The sequence below is a fragment of the Pleurodeles waltl genome, chromosome 7 (genome assembly GCF_031143425.1).
Source record: "Pleurodeles waltl isolate 20211129_DDA chromosome 7, aPleWal1.hap1.20221129, whole genome shotgun sequence".
In the NCBI taxonomy this organism is placed as follows: Eukaryota; Metazoa; Chordata; class Amphibia; order Caudata; family Salamandridae; genus Pleurodeles; species Pleurodeles waltl.
Window position 1 is genome coordinate 861,076,682 of NC_090446.1, and position 23,452 is coordinate 861,100,133.

The 23,452-nt window shown below is 44.3% G+C and overlaps 1 protein-coding gene across 2 annotated transcripts in view; it reads left to right on the plus strand.

The window, feature by feature from the left end:
* The window catches only part of ATP10B (ATPase phospholipid transporting 10B (putative)), a 428,501-nt gene that overhangs the window by 217,620 nt on the left and 187,429 nt on the right, over window positions 1–23,452 (plus strand). For both annotated transcript variants that reach the window (XM_069199372.1, XM_069199373.1), the window contains exons 3-4: window positions 11,584–11,861; window positions 21,428–21,622. In XM_069199372.1, the coding sequence (XP_069055473.1) occupies window positions 11,587–11,861; window positions 21,428–21,622 (470 nt within the window). In that variant the 5' untranslated portion in view covers window positions 11,584–11,586. The remainder of the gene's footprint in view (window positions 1–11,583; window positions 11,862–21,427; window positions 21,623–23,452) is intronic.

Consider the following 23,452-nt stretch of genomic DNA (forward strand, 5'->3'; position numbering starts at 1 on the left):
GTTAGTGGTCTTTGCTCTGAGGCTTGACAGAATTACGAAAAATGGCGGCATCACAAACGTAGCTCCAACTCGCAGATCAGCAGAGAGCCCAAAGAACGCATTGGGGTGCCAGTTGAGCTTCTGTGCCATGATCTCATTCCTTTGAGGAGGTAAAACTGCTCTGATGATCACTCGGGATCGCCTGTCTGTTTGGCTATACTCGATCTACTTATCGGAGTGAGAGTAAGTGTATCAGTGAGGGAAACTGAGATTGTTGTCATTGCAGCATCCTCACCTGGGGTGGAAAAGGAGTTAATACAGCGTGTACGTTCCAGGCTGGTGTGGATCACGACTGCCTGCTCTACCTGAACTTATTAACCAGGAAATAGCGGAAGCATTGATACTATTGTTTGATATGTGGCGCCGTCTGTGGTGCCGCTCCCTGAAGGAAGAATTGTAAAATGTGTTTTAGAGGTCCCTTTTCAGCTTTGTGCATCTACCCGTGGAGTGTGCCAACTAGCTTGCAGGATTAAAGCTCCAGACCTTGCTAGACTCTGTTTGATTCAATGCTTTTCTTGGGAAGATGTATTTTCCTTAGAGTGTTTTGGCTGATGAAATTAACTCCTGGAAGCTAGTGAGAAAGTTTTTGTGCCTGGAAATATTTTTGGGGTTGTTCGCATTTTCCTTAAATACCCATTTTAGGATGATGGACCTTTCTTTCCGGTGATAGGAAGGAAAATATTATCTACAAGTGCAAATTGGGTGCAAAACAGGGACTTGTGTATGAGTTGAACCAAAAGTTGATTAAAAAACCCATGCAAGCTATTAAAAGTGCTTGCTATCTAAAGGCGTACGCCACCCTCTTCTCTTTCTAAACCAATGCGTTGTGTCTTAGGACCATGCATGGAGTCTTTCGTGCTCTTTCTTCTTCTTCATTCCTCTACTCTCTGTTGCTTTTACCATTACATTTGCTTCCTCAAATTTCACACTTTCTTTCTTCATATTTTTTTAAATGTCCGATTTTCCTGAATATTACATGGGGTAGATCCCTTTCACCCTGGGAGTATTTTTAGTTTCTATTAAGGTTGCACAAGTGGTATTATTTTAATTTCTTTTAACGTGCTCTATTTACAAGCACTTTTCCCAAAACGTTGCAGATGATCCCACAACGTGACTCCCTCCCACAAAGTAAAGTGATCATTCAAACCTATCAAGTCTTGGTGGAATTTCCTTTTTCATTCAAAATGCGGCCACGTTTACAAACTATATGTGTTTGTAGTGTAGTCACTCCCTAATTCTCTTGAATAGGCTAGCTATCCGAGGGTTTTGTATCTCAACAAGGGGGCAGGGTTGGTGTCTGGTTTGCCCCCTCCTTCGAGGAAGGAAGGGCTTTGTTTGCCAAACCTGCTTCTTAGAGGAAGAAATCTTGCATCGAGAGAATATTAGGTTATTGAGGAATCAAACCATTATAGATATTTTGATATTTGATATAAAAATGTTACTTATAGCACAGACCAGAGACGGATAAGTGGCCAGTGTATGGTTTATTTATATTTTATTGCTGACATATTTAATGGAAATTTAATGCACACACATTTTATATTTATATTTCACTAAATTAACTACAAGGCAAAGGGTGCAGTCCACTATAGGGTATGTTGGAAGATAATACACAATCATTTACATCAAACTGAGATTTATATTATTGAAATACGCAATTATATTACATGTCGCATTTACTATTGAGCTTCCCATGTGTACACTTTTAAGCTCAATGAAAATCATTAGGCCAGAATCACATGATATTGAGCCAAGTGCTGAAGTCAGGATTCGAACCCAGCACCCCAACGTACAGGTACTCTAGACCTCATCTCCTGATTTGTTCTGCCGTTTTCGTGTGTTGGTTTTCACATTAGATAAAATGGTTTCACATTAGTTACACGTTGGTTACTTGTTAGCCACCGAAACCGATTTGTTGTTGTACACAATAAAAAACAAATCTCATTGCAGGGTAGTGCAGTACAATGTGGGAATTCATTTTGTTTGCCCATGGTTTCTTGTGCACTGCTTTGTGTTTTAACCTAGACCCGCTAAGAGTATACAGCTTTCTATTTTTGTCAGGTTTATGTTTTTATTTAAGAAATGAAGCAATATCTGGAAACAAGCACTCCCTGGAGGGGAGAAAAGGGTAATTCCGTTCTCTCCAGTATGAATCCACAGACTTTCTGTTTCTCCCTGTCTCTTGCTATTGCAGAGTTGGCCAAGGTCGCCCATGTCCTAAGGCTACTTTTTCCCTTTATTACAAAAACATGTCAAGTCGTCGCAGAATGCCATGTTCCATTGCTGAAAGAGAAGGCTTTCTACACACATATTAAAACAATTCTGTTATCTAAAATATAGACAATAAGACCTGTGGAAGCCTTATAATAGTGTTGTGCGGTCAGAAGTTTAAAGAGCATTAAACACTAGATTTCCAAGAAGATGTGATTTAAAACCTTCTGAGGGGGTGTCACTGGAAGAACAAGACTAAAGTCTGAAGAAACAAGCATTGGCAAAGCCGAAGGCTCTCACCAATGCATAGAATTGGCTTTGTCAATGTTTTTAGTCATGCTGTACAGCAACACATCTGTGGCTAATATGGACAATGGAAGGAGGGAGGACAGGAGAGGGGAAGCATCAATGACAACAAAAGGAGGAAGGGTGGGCGGGTGGGGCAAGGATCTTGGACCGCAGTAGGAAGGAAAATGGTTAGGTCAAGCAATACAGACAACAGAAGGAGGGAGGGCAAGTAGAGGCAAGCGACATGGGCAATGAAAAAGGAAGGGTGAATAACAGAAGGAGGGAGGGCAAGATCATTTCAAGCAAAACGGACATTAGAAGGAGAAAGGGCTGGTTGGGGCAAGAAACATGGACAATGGAAGTAGGGAGGGGGATGTGTGCAAGCAACAAAGACAATGGAGGGAAAATGGGTTTAGATTTGCAATTTGGACAATGGAAGGAAAGAAGGTGAGGGGAAGCAACATGGACAACTCAAGAAGGGAGGGGTGATCGGGGCAAGCAACACAGATTTCAGAAGTAGGAGGAATGGGGGAATACAGAGGGAGCAAAAGTACTTGAGAGGGACAACTGTAAAACCACACACTGTCCTAGAGTGCTTAAACACAAAAAGAACAAGCATTTGCAATACAATGGGTCTCGCGTTTGCTAGAGTTAGAGCTGTTAATGTTGTAAATTCCTAACTGGACTTTTCTTGCCACTTAAATTGAAAATGAAAAATAAAACAGTTGACATAAGTGATCGGATTCAAAGCACCATGGCCGCCATGAGCAGGAGTGCGAAGGAGTGACACAAAAGGAAAAAGAAGTTTGCTCACTGTCAAACGTATCGGCAAGCCCACAAATGAGTGATAGTGAAGGGCATGTGGTGGGCGTGATTAAAAGCCCACATAGATGACAACAGGCCAGAGTGCTTGCACGTTCAACCTAAAAATAACACCTGAAAAATCATCAGTTGAAGGGCCCAAGTATTGGGTCCATGTTCCAGGTGGGAGACATCCTGACGAAGAGGAAGGAGTAAAAAAGCAAGTAAAGGAGAGTGACAATGAAACCAACTAACAGTAAACAATGGGTGGCCTCTGAGCCCATGGTTAGAAAACAATATGTCTTGTAATAGACCGCACCTGGGTTGTTGTCCTGCCATTGATTAAGTTTGACCAATGACTTTGTGTTTCACCACTGCGCATATTAGTTGCTCAATGTTCACCAGTAGCACATTGTATGTTTTATTCAGTTGAGCCGCCTATTGGCTTTGACATGGCATTAGCCATTACTTTCTGTATCCAGTTTCGCCGCCTATTGGCTTTGACATTGCATTAGCCATTACATTCTGTATTCTGCCTATTGGCTTTGACATGCTGTATCCAGTCTAGCCGCCTATTGGCTTTGACATTGCATTAGCCATTACATTCTGTATTCTGCCTATTGGCTTTGACATGATATTAGACATTGCATTTTGTATCCAGCTTAGCTGCCTATTGGCTTTGACATGATATTAGACATTGCATTTTATACTCAGCTCAGCTGCCTATTGGCTTTGACATGATATTATACATTGCATTTTGTATTCAGCTCAGCTGCCTATTGGCTTTGATATGACATTAGACATTGCATTTGATATTTAGGTTAGCTGCCTATTGCCTTTAACGTGGAGTTAGACATTGCAGTTGAGAATCCAAGCTGTATTTTTCCAAGCTGTGTTTTTGCACAAGATGAACCAAGCTGTTTTCTTCTCACAGTAGACTAGACCTGATAAGAGAGGGTACATTGGGTGCTTTTCTCTCCGCTTGAGCTTGGGAAGAGGAGCAGTCTAGGAGATCTGGCCAATCTCCAAAGGCTTGCGTAGTTTTCCCGAGTCTGAGAGGAGGGGGCACACCTTTGTAACGGATGTCACAGGCTTCAGAGAATTAGATTCGAATCTGCCTGACTTCGTGCTGGAACTAGGCGCCAGTTGCCAGCATCCCGTGTGGGTAGATAAATCTCTTTCTCGCAGCTGACAAGGAGTCATCAGCTTGCAGACCCTAGAAAGATGAAGCTGTAAATAGTTTCTCACACGGTGAAGTATTTGTTTTGCTTTGCATTCAATATCTTATAAATGTAACCTGCTGTGTATATTGCAAACTGATATATTTTGTTTTCATTAACGTGTGCTTGAAATCTACTAATCCGTCAGTTACGAAATAGCGGTTGGGGAAGAATTAACAACAATAAAAGTCTTCTTTGAACTCAGAAGTGCATTCCTGATATAATATGTAAGTGCTGAAAACGAGATAAGAACAGAAGCACTACAGTTGTCTTAGGTGAAACCCTAAAAGGATAGAAGTAACCAAATCAGATTGCTGGATAGCTGGGAAGATAGCTCCTGTATGGCAAGATAAGCCACGCAATACAATGACATCAGAGAAAGGAGACATGATGTTTGTCTAGAAAACACATACATGGTGTTTGCCTGTAAAAAATATACACTGCCCAAATGCCACTTACTTGAATCCAGTGTGCAGCGAGCAAGGGACCAACGTCTGGGCGTACCCCTGCCACTTAGGGCGCACAAAGCAACATCACAAAACAAAATTCAAGCTAGCCTGGCTGATGAAGGGTGATATCCTGAAACCAGTCCCAGGATGCTTGTTTCTGGTCCAGGGAGGACCTGGCTTGGCAGTTCGGGCTGGACTGTTCCCATGAGGAACAGTGTCAAGTCTGGTCCAAACTGGGGTGGCATGGTGAGCAAAAGAACGATGGATTAAACCCAGATCTGTGACTGGGGGTGAGTGTTTGCATTGTTCAACACTCCGTCCATCATTCTTTTGTGGTGCCTTAGTGATGACCAGCCCAGTGCCGGCTTTGTAAGACTATCCTGTGTCATCGGTAGGGACTGTTTTCCTCTTCTTATTGTAGCAAGATGAGCAAAGATTTCAAGCCCCGAAAAAATATTTAAAGAAGCATATGTCCAAGACCTATGCTACTAACATGGTGTTTCAAAGTGTGAAATATCGCGACACCCTAAGGGTGTAAAGGTCGTGATTCTGCATAATGAGTACAGAATGGCAAAAGATTCAGAGTCCAATAGTAAGCTCTCAAGAAATGTTTGTGGTGATTTGACAAATAGTCTCAACCCTTGACAAGAGCAGCTTTTCATCATTCGAGAGGAGGGCGATTTGTCAACGCATAGAACTGTCAATGACCAGTTATTTTTTTTAGAAAATCAACTTAGAATGACAATGATTGTGTTGTTTTCCTTTGGCTGGGTGGTCGTAGAGGAGAAAACGAATGCTCGCCCTCTTGCAAGCGAACCAGAAACAAAGGCAGAAGCTGTGAAAATCTCAGCCCTGCTTGAATTTGCACGGTAAGAAGATTTTGTGCACACTGTATAAAGTGTGTGAAGTAATGGGAAGTGAGACTGGGATATTTATTGAAAGTAGGGCTTGGTGTGTGAGATAGTGATCAGTAATGGAGGGAGAGCCCAGACATGGTTCTTGAACAGGGACTGGAACCCAGTGACTGGAGGAACAAACTGCAGTCTAAAGATGGATGCTGAACGGAAAGGTACCAACACACCGGAAATGAGAAGAGACGCATCAACGCAGAAGAAAACAGTTGTGGAGTATTACGACAGTGGATACTTGGTTGAACCACTGTTGAGTATCTGTGACTATAAATACAAATTGTCAATTAGATGACAGCAGGAGCTCACGCACAGCGGCCAGTGTTAGCAGACTAGCACTTCCGTCTCCGCCTGGTTGCATCTCAGACTCCAGAGGAATGTGGCTTGTTAAGCATGTTACTCATCACCATCGCCAAGCGTGAACTTGAGTCACTCTGACTTTCATCACCTGTACTAAGCCATGATCACTGGGCAGAGCTTCTAGCCTCTGTTCAGCAACACCATCTGCTGCTTTAAATTCTGCATTTCACGTGGGATTTCCATACATAAAACATGATGGGCGGATACATGTAATTCTGCAATTTGACAGAGATTTCTGCATTTTTTTCCTTTATTTGAAATTCGACGAATGCTTTATTCCTAATGTGCTCCGGAAATTACAGAAATACTCCCAGAATTGTTGAACCACTATCTTGAATTCACTTAAAATGCCAATAAGTTCGCTACTTTAATCACCCGATCTCTACAGAGTTGGAAATGCCTGATTCCAGACAATACTCCCCAATTAGTTAACTGCATATAGGCCATGAGAATTAATGTTCCTGGTCTAAAAAAAAAAAGAGAGATCTAAATATTGCAGACAGCAGGTACAATTTTAATTACTGAGCTACCCGGGCAGGCAAAGAGGGTGATGTCTTAGAAAGTTTATATTTTTGGCATCTTAACATTGCTTCTTCCGCATATCTTTCTCTCCACGTTTCAACACCCATGAGCGAGCCATCACAGATTAGCTGGCATTCCATAGAAGCTTCTGGCACCGGAGGATGTGGCGCGTGCACACCTCATAGTGGCAGCAGCCGGAGGTTGGCTGGGTGAATCCTCATAGGTCACAGCTTTGCCGTGAATCACTTGTGCCACACCCACTGACAGGCATGGATGAGTCAGTTTGACTAGTTATATCCCCAAGTACTTGTTAAATGTATTGGATAATCAGTTGTGCAACTATCTAACATGTTTATAATGCTGTTTGGTGTACTCAACAGGGTGCTTATGGAACTCTGTGGGCGCTCCATGTGGAAATTTGGCCGGAGTGCCAATCATTGGCTCTTGCTGGAACCTCCGTGAGCCCTTTTAATCAGAAGATGCCATCCTATGCAATGAAACAGTGAAGCAGTTGTTCCATATGTCAAAGGACCAGAAATATGTGTTAAATATGCAATCTTTACTTTCTTTTCCCAGGTCACTTTCCCTCCCATCCTAGAAGGATGATGGGGCATGATCAATTTTGTCTTGTGGGACATGCAAACGATGTTGTAACATTCACCTGTACATTAGGCATGTCAAACATTTGCGATTAAAACAGTTTGTGACTTATCTCTAGTGGATCAAATTATCAGTTGTACTCGTTTATACTCGGGAAGGACAAAAAGCCGGGATTCTGTCTGATGCCTGAAAGGTTGATACAGAGGTCCCCAGCCACTGTGCCATCTCACCACCCTTGTCTGAGCAGTAGTCTGCATCTTTTCATTTTTATTTTCTGTGATCTTACCTTCTGTGAATGACCTGAGGGGGCCCTTCGATAAGTGCCAGGAACAGAGATTTCCATCGGACAATCTGGGGTGGCACATTGCCGTTTGAAAGACTTGAACATTAGAATCTTCTACTCACCATCATGCTTAATCCTCAAAGGACCTTTAAAATGATTGTACAGCAGTTCTCGGCTGCTGTCATGTAAAAATGCCAATTTTCGGATTCTCCCTCACCCCCAGGGGAACCAGGAATGAAGATTTGGCTAAATGTATTTATCCCTGATTAAATTCAAACTTGCTGCAGGCTTTCTCCTTCGAGAAGGCACTTGTCACACCTGCCCCTCTCACCTAGCCTCGCTGCCTTACAGCGCGGAGCATTAATACTTAATACTGAGACCAGTGCTGATGAGGTCCTTTTGAAATGTTGGAGAACAATTTAAAATGCTTTTTCTTTTTTTGTGGATTGTTTTGTATTTGTTATATTGCCAGACATTTATTTTGTGATGTTTTGCCATTATTATGGCCTTAAATCTGTGTGGTTCGGGAACCTTATTGCCCAGGCCAAGGATTCAGTCACAGTCCAGAGTTGACTGGAGATCCTAGAAGCCCCATTATGGCCTTAAAAATCATGGCTTTAGAATCAGGGCTGGCCTCTTGGTTTACACACATGAAGGGAAAAAAACAAGGTAATCGAAGCTGACTTTGTCAAATTTAAATCTCCTTCAAGAGTGTTACGAGGATGGGCCTGACAACCCCTCAAAAATAACGGTTTAATAAAAACATGACAAAACAAGCAATGATTATGCCAAAAGGCTATCAGCCAATGCCAGACCTATTGCTTTTACCAGTGCTTGTTGTAATGGGGAGAGGAAGGTTCACTAACTGTTGTTATACTGCACTTGGGGGTACCTATGGCAAACGGATCTCTTGATCTTTACAGACAAAATGTAAAGCAACTTTCCCAGGACCGCTGCCAATTGATTACAATAGTTTGAGAATATTTAGTCACCTTCCCTTTGTATATAAATGCCACTCAAATAAATGTATGCCAAAGGCAAAAGTGAACAAGGTTCTTTCCTTTGTCACAGTAAATTGCGATGCCCAGTTATCATATACTTTTTAATTAGTTGACGGTGCAACTGTTAAACTAATTTCTAATCTCAACTTTCTCACTTGGACACATTGTGTGATCCTAGGCAAATCCCTTTGTTTCCTATAGCATAGCTCTCTGTTTTATGCACTTGGACGCGTTTAGAAATAAGTGAGTCCCCTCTTGTTTCTGGAGAATAAACTGTCCTTAATTATTTGTAAATATGCTTTATCATTCAGTTTGCTGTGTTGAACACAAGTACAGACATTAGTTATATGTGCGGAGTCCTGTTTAAACACGAACGACAATTCCCGAGCAACAGTGTGTTTGGCTGTTCCTTAGTATGTGACTGTTTTTGTTATTTCATGCGCTGTTATATTAGGTAGTCAGTAGTGCTGACTAGGTTTGAAGTATCATTTGAGGAATTCTGTTTTGTTTTGTTTTTAGGTCTGGCATAGAGACAGCTACAGATTTTTCACCAGCCTTATGTAATAAAAAACAATATCATTAAAAAATACCTTCACATTTACATGCATTTAGAGTCGGTTAATGTTCCTCAGCCACGGGCCTGTTCGGCTGTCATTCACATTTTGCCTCCACCCACCAAAGCATATAGAACGGGCAATAGTTATCACTTTTCAACCATAGGATTCTTGCGCTGTGGGTCTTAGCATTTTGTCTAATCGGATGTGCACATCCACTTAAAAGTAAATGCTCTTCATTTTCACGGTTGATGGGCCAATACTTTATTTTGCCTTTGATTTTTTTTTTCTTTCCATTCTGTAGTCTTTTTATTAAATGTTCATCCTTGTGGGTATAAATATGTCTTCTGTTTACTGTACTTAAAAATCAATAGAACTTTTTCTTTGAGCTAATAAGAATCATATTTTCCTGTGGTGTGAATTAAAACTAAGAAGACTTTCTGTCCCTGTTCTACAGAAACTGTGTGCTAGAAAGAACCTGTACTGTTCTATTAAAGTTATGTACAGTGGTTAATTTTTTAAAAATATTAACATTTTACTTCAAGCATAGGGCCACCACATTTAGGTGATAGCATGTTTCTTTTTTTTCTCATTATTGTTGAGGCATATGCTTGAAATAAAAATAAAAAAATCAATAATCATTGCACCAGCTTGCCAAGGTGTTTGCTTCCAGTCTACTCCTCCTGTGTGGAGTAGACTGTTCTGTGTTCATGTCGGGCTATGGGACCGCTTCTGTGAAAATTATGATAAAAGATTATCCTGAACTTCCAGTCCCTGGTGCACCATGATCAGCGATCAATGTTTATTATTCCCATTAGGTGTTTTACCATTTCTCCTATTTCCTGAAGCCTCCTTCATTGGACATGTGGTTGAACCATGTCTGTCTATCCTGAGCACACTCCCCCTGTTGTGGCATGAACACCACAACACTATTGTCTTGGTGTTGCTGCACAACTGGAAGCAGTGCTTCAGTGGCTGCCTCCACAAGAGCACATAATACTCGAGATGTAGCATCCAGAACAAGACCAGTTACTCCAGGTGTGAAGCAGAGATTTTTAAACTGTTATGTTAGTATTAAGTGCAAAAATAAACTCTCTCTCATTCAAGGATATGGTTACATCTGTGCACCAGACACGGTATCAATGATGCATAGTCTTCAAAGCACTGTCACAATGAAGTTTACGAATGAATTCTAATAGCCTTCTATCTTCAGACATGCAATGAAAAAACATCAGTTGTTTCATATTCCCCACGTTACATAGGTTGTGTCATCAGGTTTGCTGAGTCAAAGAGCAGGTTTTCTTATCTCTGACGAATTCGGTTAATACTTCTCTTCAGCCTCCCAAGTCGTCCTTCAGCTTATCTTAAATTCATATACTTTTCAATGAAGCTCTTCCGGCATCTTCAATTTCCTGGTGTTTTTTCCTCCATTGCCCTAGGATGGGGCGTGTTTGTTGCAACCATTGTATCTTAATATATCACTGAGTCAATGGGAGCAAAATGGCTACAAATCTGAATCCAATATCATTCTTCTTTGGTGCTTGCTGTGTGGGGTTCCAACATACAGCATTTCGATGTGTGTGGGACTATCCCACTATTCCTCTGAGCACATCTGCTGTATGTCTCCAATAAATCTGTACCACAGAGCATGATCACTCAGTATGTAAACAGAGACAGCTATGAACCAAACAGACAGGTGAACAGATAGACAAGTTGGAAAAAAATGGATAGACAAACCCAACACACAAATGGACAAGCTGCAGAAATGCATATTGGGTAGACGAACACACGGCTTGGAGAGAAACCCTGATGGAAGACGGGCGCAGATGACAAAAAGACAAAGCAACAGACAAGAATGCATGCTCCAAGGCAAATTGACAGGTTTGCACAAGCTGGACACACGGACAAAAGGGTGTTCATTTACGAACAGGTGACTTATATGTAGACAGATATAGAGAGACTGAGGTAAGCAAACTGGCAAAGACACAAAGGGGCACCAGGACAAAGAGACGTCACCTGAGAGAGAGAGAGAGAGAGACCGAAATACCGAAGCAGACACACAGATAAGTAAGCGGGGTCAGGGGTTGGTAGATGGAGGATCCACACTCTTGATGAAAAGGTAACAGTATGTTAGCTGCTAATAAAGACTTGGTCTCAATGGTCCATTTTATCGATCACTAATTGTGCTCCCGTAAAAAAATACTGTGTACAGAGACATTAACAGTTGTGTCTAAGTCATGTGATTTACTCAGTGTAGCACCCTTTGACATGCCAGCACCCACAAAATGATGCATGATGCAGATATGTTATTTGTTAAACCACACATGTATTCTTTTATTCCACACAGGACATGGCCTTCTCAGTGGACTCCGCAGTGTACCGGTGTAAGCGCCTGGCTGGCGTAGTGCCCTCTGCAGATCTATCAGAGTCTACGCCTTTGTTGGGGCACAACAAGAAGGGCCTTCTACACACCCTGGAGAAGCAGCGTGTTGTGCACCCAAACAACCATGTGTGTCAGAAGGATTGGAAAGTCTTTTCTAGATACTACAGTGGCAATTCCATCCGTACCACCAGATATTCTCTACTTAGCTTCCTGCCCAAAAATCTCCTGGAGCAGTTTTACAGGTAGGCATGCAATGGTCGATTCCGACAGCTCCTATGGAATGTTTCTTTTCAGAAGGACTGATGGTGAACATTGGGTGCTTGAGGACATGGGAAGATGTCACATGCAAGGCTGAGGCCTCTATAGTTTGATAAAACAGCCACCCTGACATCACGGCCCCAGTCACGAGGTGGCCGAGTTTAGGTGCGGGGATACCATTGGCTGGAAAACAAGGATCCCTGCACATGAACCCAGCTGTTATGAGTTATTGTTCCCCATAATGGGGAACGCCATGCAGCCCCGGACTTACCAGTAGTGTCCCCACTCCAAGGGCAGACCCACTTCCATTTCTTACCTGCTTCTGCTCTGTAAAGCTGGTGAAAGGAAGCGGGGGCTGGTGCAGAGTACGAGCATGGGGTGAGGAAAGTGCCGGTGGGCATGAGAGGCTCTGAGCTGGCGGGTAGGGGGCTTGGTGCCGCTGTTCAAACCTCCTGCTCTACCATGGCAGGGAGTTAGGCAGAGGACGAGCTCAGGCTGAACTGAAAGACACCAATTGCTGCTTGTTAAATATGGGGGAGGGGCATTCAGCTCTCTCAATTCTTCTGCCCCGAAACAGTGTTAAATGATAAGGGAAAGCAGCCGATTTCAAATGTAGGGGGTCTGTCGACAGTGGTTTTAACAAACTGGAAAGCTCACTTGTAGAACGAGGGTCGACAGGATTATAGTGATATTGTAGATAAGTTGAAAGAGTCGGGTGCGTTCTAGGGAGTGGGACAGGGCTCTGCCACAGGACAGACAGGTCTTTCAAAAACACTTGCCCTTCTTAAAATAGCCATCTTTTGTTAAGCCAGACTGCCTCCTGCAGTTCACCTTTACGTATTCAGATTTAGGATAATGTGCATTACCTCCCGTCCCTCCCTTGCCTTCCTTTTAACCAATGAGGCCTCCCGCCTCCCCCCTAGACCCTCCCTTCCCCTTTTTAAACCCCCCCCACCCTTATCCCCTCCTGTTCTTTTGTCTAGCCCACGCTAGACGTTTTCTTTTCTCTTTTTTACCTGCACGGCGGGGCCTGTAGGTCGACGCTGGAGGCACTCCTCGGGACGCGGGGCTCCGCGAGGAGTGCTACGGCTGGTCGCGTCTTTGACGAGCAGCATGGCTGCTCGGGAGGCGTGTACTGGGGACCGGCTGACTGGGTCAGTCGGCCCTTTGTGGCTGGGGCATCGGTTTCCAGGTTTCCGCGGAGCCGCGGGGAACTGTGGAAATACGAGTGAGATTGCTCTGCAGGTAGGACGGGTGTTCGGCCCGAGGTTTTTATGGTTTTGGCCGTTAAATTTGACCTTTTTAGGGATTGGTGGATCCCTGTTGGGGGTGGTCCAGGATCCTATATATGGGGAGTGAGTTTAGGTGCCAAACAGTGTTATTTGGATGTTGAACATGCCTAAAGTGCCGGCGAAAAGACGTAGGATTGTCTCTTCTTCCTCCTCTGAGGAGGAAGGCGCGGCTGGCATTTCTACTCCTGAGAGCTCACAGTTGCCGGGTGGAGGTACTCCCCTCATGTCCAGAGAGGAAGTGCAGGATATGATTGAGGTGGCTGTTACCAGGGCTCTTCAAGCAGGCATGGCCAGGACTGGTCAGTCTAAGATTGCTCATTCCTCAGTAGCTGCAAGGAAGTCTTCATCAGACAGTGAGGATGAGGCCCCGTCTACGTCATCTGGGGGGGAAATATGTTTCCAGAGAAGAAATGTGGGAGGTGATGGCACATGTTCGGGATAATTTGGGTTTCCCCGTGTTTCAGCCTTCGAACACGGATTCTCACTTATTTCCTCAATATCAGACACCTTCTAAGTTTGCCATGCCTTTTCAGGGACCTGTGAAGGAGATGGTGTTTCGTGAATGGAAGGATGTGGATAAGGCTCAGATTCCACGATTCCTACAGAAGCTTTACTTGCTTGAGGGTGAGGAAGTATTGCCTCCTTCGGTCCGACTGGATTCAATTTTAGCTACTCTGATTGGCAAAACGGCAGTTAATCCGGAGGATTGTGTGCCCACGGATGCCACGGACCGTAAAGTAGATTCAGGTCTTAAAAGGGCATTTGCTGCTGAGAATCTGGCGCTAAGGGCAGGTATATATTCTGCTTATGCGGCCCAGTCGTTGGTGCAAGACTTTGATAAGCTGGCGGTGGCTGTTCAGGAAGGGGCAGAATGTTCAGAGCTCCTGGCTGGTATGGAACAGCAGGCCAGATTATTGGCAGATGTGTCATCGGATGTGGTCCGTACTTCGGCTCTGGCCTCTGGTGCTTTGATTGGGGCTCGTATGTCCCTCTGGTTACGTTTATGGAAAGCGGACCCAGGGGAAAAGGCGGCCTTGCTGAGACTGCCGTTTGAAGGTCGTAGCTTGTTTGGAGAGCAGTTGCCATCCATGCTTTCCAAAGCGTTTAAGGAACGGAAGCATGCCTTGCCTTATAAAGGGAGTTCTAATTCAAGTAAAGGGTGGAAGAAGCATTCCCGATCTTCTCCGAATAGGGATGCCAAATCCTTTTCATTTAGGAAACAGCGTTTTCAGCCACGTTTTTCTCATAAGAAGTCGGCTCCTGCGAACCGGGGTGGGTTCAAGAAGGGGTCCTGACAATCACTGTGGGACTGGCATAGGGCTGGTTGGGGGAAGGCTGAGTCACTTTCTTTCAACTTGGAAGGAGAGTGTCAACGATAGTTGGGTGCTAGACATTGTGGCCAATGGTTGTCATAGATTTTTGGGCAGTTCCCCCAGATTCAGGGGTACGTCCCACCCCTCTACCTTCAGGGGGGTCACGGAGAAGAGCATTATTGGACGGAGTTCGGGACTTGCTGGTCAAAGGGGCCATTTCCCACGTTCCGATGGAGGAACGAGGTCAGGGCACTTATTCGGTCTTGTTTCTTGTGCAAAAAGTTTCAGGGGGATTTCGACCGGTGCTCAATCTGAAGGAGGTGAATGCTTGGATCAGGACGTGCATTTCCGCATGCTGTCTATTCAGACTATCTTTCCATTGGTCAGACAAGGGGACTTCCTAGTGTCGCTGGATCTGCAGGATGCTTACCTGCACGTGCCTGTGGCGAGGTCTTCTCAGAGGTTCCTGAGGTTTGCGGTGGATCAGGAACACTACCAGTTTTGCGTTCTTCCTTTCGGTCTAAAATCATCTCCTCAAATTTTTACGAAGGTGCTGGCCCCCCTGGTGGCTTTGCTGCATTCGGAGGGGGTGTTCCTCCATCCTTATCTGGACGACATCTTGATTCATGCCCAGTCACGAGTCCTGTTGCAGAGGCAGGTGGCCCAAGTTCTGGGGGTCCTGCAAAACCACGGGTTTTTAATCAACTGGGAGAAGTCAGATTTAGTTCCGTCCCAGGATCTGGTGTTTCTGGGGGCTCGGTTTCAGACTCGTCTAGGCTTGGTGACGGTGTCAGAAAAAAGATTGGGTGTACTCCAGGCTTTGGTAAAGAAGGTAGTGTTACTGGCTGCACCCCAAGCTCTTCTATGGTTGCGTCTGCAGGGTCATTCAGCGTCTGTGATATTTCTGGTTCCTTGGGCGCGGTTCCATCTCCTGTGCTTGATGACATGGTTCTTGAGAAGGTGGGCGCCAGGGTCCGGTTCTCTGAGGGACAGGGTTCCGGGATCCGGATTGATTCGTAGGGAGTTGCAATGGTGGTTGATTTCAGACCATCTGCGGGTAGGGGTGTCTTTGTCACCTCTGAGACCCGTGGTGGTGACCACGGATGACAGCCTCTCCGGTTGGGGTGCGTGGATGGGGTCGGCTCAGATTCAGGGGTTTTGGTCCCCTCGGGAGGCGAGTCGGTCATCGAATTGGCGCGAGTTGAGAGCTATACTTCTGGCTCTGGTTAATTTCCAGGGTTCCCTGAGGGGGGCGGCGGTTCTGGTTCGGACGGACAACCTAGTGGCCAAGGCTTATGTCAACCGGCAAGGGGGGACCAGGTCGAGGGCTCTGTTCAGTCTAGCCAGGGAGATTTTTGTGTGGGCTCAGGAGTGGGTTCCTTCTCTCAGGGCTACGTACATTCGGGGGGTGGTCAATGTTCGGACGGATCTACTGAGCAGGGTGATTCCTTCCTCTCAACTTTTCTCACTCCGGAAGTCTCTGTTTCGGCATCTGGTTCGACTTTGGGGGCTTCCAGTACTGGATGTGTTTGCGTCCGCAGAGAATGCGAAGGTGGATCGTTTCTGCTCCTGGTTTCAGTGTCTCCAGGCCTTGGAGGTGGACGGGATGTCATGTCCTTGGCCGAGGGGCCTTTTGTATGCGTTCCCACCGTTTCAACTGATCAGGTCTTTTCTGTTACGGGTGAGGGATCTGGGGTCCGGGGTTATCCTAATTGCACCACTTTGGCCACAAGCGAATTGGTTCCCGTTGTTGAGGCTGATGGCAGACGGGAGGATGTGGCCTCTGCCTCTTTGTCCGTCTCCCCTGGAGTTTCCTTGCCTCCCATTGGGGTCATTGAGGAGGTTACACTTGACGGCCTGGAGGTTGAACGGCGGGGCTTGACAGGTCTGGGAGTTCCTGTGGCTTTGAGTTCTACCTTACTGGCTTCCAGGCGGCGTTCCACTTTACTTTCTTATGGTAGACAGTGGAAGGTTTTTTCTTCTTGGTGCTTGAGTCATGAGTTGGATCCTAATTGCGCTTCTATCTTTGAGGTGATGCAGTTTCTACAGGACGGTGCTCATTTGGGGTTGTCGGTGGCATCTCTACGGGTTCAGTGGGCGGCTATTCAGGCATTCAGAGGTCCGTGGCGTAATCTTCAGGATGAAGGGCGCTTGATGCCTAGATTTTTTCAAGGTCTTATTAATTTGTTTCCTCGCCCTGTACGTTCGTTTCCTTCTTGGGATCTTTCTTTGGTTTTGGATGTGTTGACGGATGCCCCCTTTGAGCCATTGGGGGAGTGTGATTTGCGCCATTTATCCTTGAAGACGTTCTTTTTGGTAGCCATTACTTCGGCTCGTCGGTTGGGGGAATTGGGGGCATTGGCTTGTTCCTTTCCTTTTTGTAAGATTTTTCACGATAGGGTGGTTCTAGTTCCGGTGCCTTCCTTTATTCCGAAAGTCAATTCTTCGTTCCATTCGCGTCAGGAGGTCATCCTACCTTCATTTTGTCCAAATCCCTCCTCACGGGAGGAGGTCCGTTTGCATTCGCTGGATGTCCGCAGAGTTTTGTTGGAGTATCTGAGGGTGGTGGCTCCTTTTCGTAAGGGGGATTCGCTTTTTGTTAATTTTGGTCCGGCACGCAAAGGTGAAAAACCTTCCACGGCTTCCTTGAGTCGGTGGGTAAGATCGTTAATTCTGTTGGCCTATTCCTTGAAAGGGGTGGTTCCTCCTCAAGGGATTCAAGGTCGATCTACCAGGGGTATGGCGGCTACGGTGGCGGAGCTTCAGGAGACTTCCGTGGTGGAAATTTGCAGGGCCGCCACTTGGGCTTCTCCTTCGACGTTTGTGCATCATTACAGGCTGTCGGACTTGGGTAGTTTGGAGTCGGTGTTAGGTCACCGAGTCCTATCCTCTATGAGGTAATAGGGGTGGGATTTTGGAGTGATCTTGGTGCAGGATATTGAATAAAGGTCTTGCAACTCGGTGTCCGTCTCCTGTGTGTTTTCTTGCTATGTCTCATTGGTTAAAAGGAAGGCGAGGGAGGTACGGGAGGTAATGCTTCCATTTTCTGGCGATAATGGCATTACTCCTAGTCCTACTCCCTCGCCTTCCTTTTCCGTTCCCTCCCACCCTCCCGGTACGGACGGTCCGAGTTGCGGCTTGGTCTTGGTTTTTGTACAGGAGGGGATAAGGGTGGGTTTTTTTTTTAAAAGTGGAAGGGAGGGTCTAGGGGGGAGGCGGGAGGCCTCATTGGTTAAAAGGAAGGCGAGGGAGTAGGACTAGGAGTAATGCCATTATCGCCAGAAAATGGAAGCATCACAGGAGACTGCTTGAATTAAGAACATGACGATCAGTTTGGATTCTCAAATATTATCGAAATGCCATATACAATAGCCTCTCGTAATTGATGTTGTGTCCGGGATTTTGATAACCTTGGGCCTAATCTCACCCTTGGGTGGGTGGCTGTGTCCCATCTCCACCTAGATGGGTGTCCCGAATAGTGCCACGCTGCTATTTTAAATAAAGGGATATATATATATATATATATATATATATATATATATATATATATATATATATATATATATATATATATATAACTTTTCTGTATTTTCTTGAATATGTCTCAGGCTGTAGGCTGTTGCACACATTATACTTACAATGATTGTGATGGACAACACTGGATGTTGTATACTTGTATGCAGTAATCAGAAATACCAAGAATTATTAAAAAAGAAAAAATGGTTGCTGCATAAAAATGTGTGTGATTCCACACAACAGAAAGGCACATGCAATACAATCCTTTTAGTCACTCTTATGGGCACTGATATCACTTTTTGAATGGGGATCAAGCGTTTCTGTTCTCAGGTTTATAGACAATGTTTGAAAGTGCTTTGTCACCTTCAAGTTTAAGCACTATATTAAATTTTTGGATGGCGAGGCCAGGGAGCTGGAAAGCGATGGACAGTGGGATTGGATAAGGGCCAGTCTGGGCTGTTGGTAAAGAGGATGAATATCATTGTCTTCAGTTGAGACAGGCGCTTGACAGTGATACCTGGAAGTAGGAGAAGCAATGTTTGATGCTATTAAGACTTTAAGCTCCACATTTGTGGACAGTTGTGAAATGTGTGCAACCAAAACAGGAAAGAGCTCAATGCAATTATTTTATTTTTAAGAAGTTCTTTCTGACCTTTCTCTTCCACCTGCCTCTTGGCGCTTTACACTAACACAGCTACGTGGTAAATATTTCCTAAACTTTGCCCGAGCTTTAAGCTGTTGGCCTTCTTTCTGACCGCGCACCCACGGTGTGCACTGAAAATATCCACCACGCACACATTTCGATCACATTTTCATATAGTTAATTACAGATTTGTTTTGCTGTGAAAAAGTAATGTTCTTTTCTTTCGCAATCCAGCTTTGAACCATAAATCTTTCTGCTGCTTCTGCTTCATAAGTTGGATTTAATTCACGCCTCAGGCTGGTGTGCGTTTTCATCTTTCAGATGTAAAACTTTTATTGCATTGAAGAGCCTCAGACACGCTGGGTGGGCTTTAATTCTTTATTGCCGATTGACTGGGCTTCTGCAGGCAACAAGCATCGTCTGACGGCACTCGGAGGCGGCCCGCAGTTTAAGTCTCACTGTCCTGCGCCGCGGCCCATAGCTCTCTTGGTCCCAACAGGCACGCTTTCTGCCTCGCACACCACGCTCTTTTGTTATGCGACACAGCTTTTATACAGCGCACAGTGCCGGGTTACCAAATAGGCAAAGTAGGCACGGCCTATGGGCCTCACTCCTTTTAGGGGCCCCGCAACAACTATTCAAAATAATATTGATTTGATCTTGAAAGAAAATTACAATCAAGCTTTCTTAAACTGTTTCCAAAATATAGAAAAAAATGAATAAACTCAAGGAAACGAAAACGTAACTTTAACTATTCCATAGAAAAAATACTGTATTAATGTAATGTATCCAAAACAAAGTACATAAAAGATAGACATCAGATTTATATAAGTTTGTCTCTTAAAAGCTGATTTTCTGTCAGCTTTCAGTTTGTAAAAAAAAAATCGGTGCCAACTATGTAAGTGTAATATTATGTGTAATAAAATTGGTTTATTAAAATTGTTGGTTGGTAAAATAAATAATTTATTAGGAGATAATTTGCAAGAGGGGGTACTGAAATGTCGACTGCTAAGGGACATCCACAGGGTTTAATCCGGCACTCTCAGCGCACAACTGGCAACTGCTTGATCCTGTTAGATGCTGAAGTATTAACCCCACCACAAAATACTTCTGCACACTTATTTCCAGCTTCCTGCCCGTACTCGTATTATTTTGTCCCACACGGTTCTTTCTGTCTCTCATGTGATGCTTTCTCCCACACATTCAAAAACATTTTCACCACACTGCCTCCCTTCTTCCTCCACGATGGTGCCCTTTCTTCACACCCCACACCCCACACTCTACACTCTGTCATATCTGCTCAATTCTTCCCCAGACATATGGCATTCTTCCCCCCTTCGCTCACTCCCAGTTGTCTCTAATTCCTTTTTGCCCAACACACTTGCTAATCTAACCCAACCTCACTTCATTTTTCACTAGACTCGATGTACACAGCCCCTGGCTCGCACTTTTCCATGCAATGCTCGTGTCCTTCCGCCCAATAGATCTATCCTACTGACTCCCTCCTCCTGGCTCACTCGCCCTCATTTGTTGTGTTCAGTCCTAGATCTGCATTCTTCCCAAAAACTGTGAGTTCTGATTTTCCCTAAAAATTCTATATTCTGCCACACAATCACCGTGTTCTGTCTCACACTGACTGTTTTGCCTCACACCTGGTGTCCTGTATGGCACTTGCTATGTTTGGCTCCACAGGCATTGCTCTGTGCTGCTTGCACTGTGTTATTTCTCACTCTCATATTACTGTGCTCAAACTCCGCATTGCACCCTTCGCTCATGGGATTCCTTCCCAGGGTCACTGTGTTCTGCCACACACTACAGATCAGTGGTGTGACAACCAGGTAATAGTGCAATGGACCTGCTTATCAAATTATTTAAAACAAAAAAGGACTAGATAGGCAAAATGCAGAGTTTTGCACCTTTTATGTACAATTTCTTATTTAAAGAATCATAGGCCTGGCTTGCATTTTGATTCCTGGCTAAATATTTCAAAAGCTGTTTGTTTTCTGTGTTCATGCATGAGATAATGATTCAGTCTATTTTTGAAATGCAGCATAGTCCATCGTGCATTCAATACAAACACCCAGAGAAGGCAGAATTATCCACCACAACGTCACCAGCATGAGATAAAAGAGAAATGCTTCTCCTGGTGGAGCCCAAGGCTATTTTATGTATATTTTAAAGAATAGCTAACAATAGGTTTAAGACGGAAAGCCAGACCTAAAAGTTATCAATACTTTATCTTTTCTTTAGCAGTACGGGCACTTCCATAGTCTGCAAATAATCTAAGAAATGCATATGACTAGACACTTGTTCTATATAAAAGAGAGGGCTTAGATCCATCACGTCATAGGGCACTCATTCCTACAAAAACATGCCAAAGCACTTCCATCATCTCTAAGCCTTACATCGTAAGCCTTACATCTCATAAGAAATGAGTTGCATCTAATGGGTTTTCAGAGCCCCAATGTTCCCCCCCCAAACTTCAGGTCCTCAAAGATTTCCAGCTCCAGGGCAGGTTTTCATCCACTGGTATTCCTTGTAAGGTAGATCTCAAATTGAGAGTCTCTCCTAACATGGTAGGTACGCTGTGAGTGTCTGGGGGACGCCTCTTGAAAGGAAGCAGATTGAGCTGCTGGTCACACTCTGCCCCTTATTGCCAAGGGAAGTATGGCAACGAAACTACTCACTGCTGACTTCAAAAGAATTGCCAAAATTTCTCTGCAACTTTTAATATTGCTGTAGTCCACAAGAAAGCAGCCAATGACTCGTGCCTTTTCATTCTCTAGATTCGCCAACATGTACTTCTTTTTCCTCGCCATCTTGAACTGGATGCCCCAGGTGCAGGTTTTTCATAAGGAAATCACCATGATCCCCCTAGCCATAGTGCTTGGGGTCGTTGCTGTCAAGGATGGTTTGGAGGATCTCAGGAGGTACAAGGTAGACCGGAAGATCAACCGTTTGAAAACAACAGTGTACCGCAAGTAAGTTAACATTATTGGTCCCAGTTCAACTATTTTTCAGCAGAATGAATTATGTTAGAAAAATGCACTTGTGTCAATAGCGGATGATGTAGCTGTTAAGCTAATCAAACATTACTGTGAAGAAGAGCAAACTCGAGAGATGCACAATTTATATAACCCGGCCATGTAATAATGGATGAAGGAATAATAATCAGAACATTTATGAATAGGGTGGATGGATGGCATTCATGAAGTTTAAGGATGAAAACAATGCGTTGGAAAGGGGGTCAGAGGTACAGAATATTTTTTTATGTACTGTAAAAAGTGCACATGATTATTTTACAGCATACCACAATAAGAAAAACAGTCATGAAACATACTTTTTTAGGGTATGGGTCATTCTTGAATTAAAACATTTCAATACAGAAAAGATACAAAGTGAAAATAATAAGAAAACATGCTGAGAATTAACTAGGTAAATACTTTAGATTTGTGTTTTGACATACTTTCTAGGCAGCAATATGTGATGTCCACCCTGTTCTATAAAATCCAATAGATTTTGTGTATCCACTGATAGCTGTTTTTGCGAGTTATGGTTCACCTGTCATAATAGGATACTCACTTTCATTCAGTATGAACGAAATGTAAATTAACAGCAGCTCAAAACCATGGAATCAAGACTTCTCTGTGTACACCAGTTCTGTATGTTTGTGTGCAGCTGGTGGCATGTTATTATGTAAATGACACTGTTGGGATAAGAATGTCTGATGCATGGTAAACAGGCATGTACCACTCCCCTGAGTCAGCAAACAGCATGTCATATCTGGTATTTTGACTTTTTGGCCCAGCACATGTGGCAATCCTTCTTGTGCAGAGGCCTCGGCCTGTCCATTGACTGTGAAGGCCAATGCTTGGATTTGAAACCTGGAGGGGCACACCAAGTGTGCCCTCTAGATGACAGGAGACTGCTTACTATGTCCTGAGTTAATGGCATTAGGTATTGGTGGCAGCTTACAATGTATTATTTAAATTCAATGCCAGCAATGAAAATATATTTTATTCTCTATTTGAGGAGGATTGTGGCTCCCATTGGCACCACTGGCTTTAAGTTCTGATTGTGTTAGGCACTCAGACCAGTGCACTAACATCTCATGTGCTGTCAAGTTTATGCTTTGTAACGTGTGTAGAAGCAGGACTCCGTTTGGATGCAGGTGTGAGATTGCTGAGACTAGTAGGATCCATTTTGGATTGCTCCAAGATGGAGCTTGTAGTATAGTCTCCCCAGGTAGTGGAAGTTTATTGCCTATATTCCTTAGATGGAGGTTGCAACCCTAGACACCGAAGTGTGGGAAAATGGGTACGAGGCTGCCTCTAGAAATTCTACAATGACCTTTTGAGCAAGGGATTGCTGATTAGTCCCCCTTGAGCACCACCATTTGGGTTTACCTTAGGGCAATGGGGTGAGTCAGCAGTCTGTTAGAGGGAGGGAAGCTTCTAGGTAGTACTTGCCAGTATTGTCTCTCACTGAGTGCTACTTCAGGAAGGTTAGTGATAGCCAGGTGCAGAGTTTCACATGTCATTGTGTGCATGTTTTGGGTCCTCATTCATGGAGCCAGCAACACTAGTACCTACTTTGAGAGGCAACACCTTTGACAAACACTGTCTGCGCTACAGTAAGACCACAAAATATTAACAAAAAAAAACACTCCAAGTCAGTATCTGGGCCTTGGCAACGGAATCACCATCCCCTGTCAAGGATGTGTGCTTAAAAGTGGGACCAATCAACCCTCTCGGTCATAGCCCCAGGTTTCTCAAGAATAGGGAGGGGAATGCTATGCAGAGTACTCAACT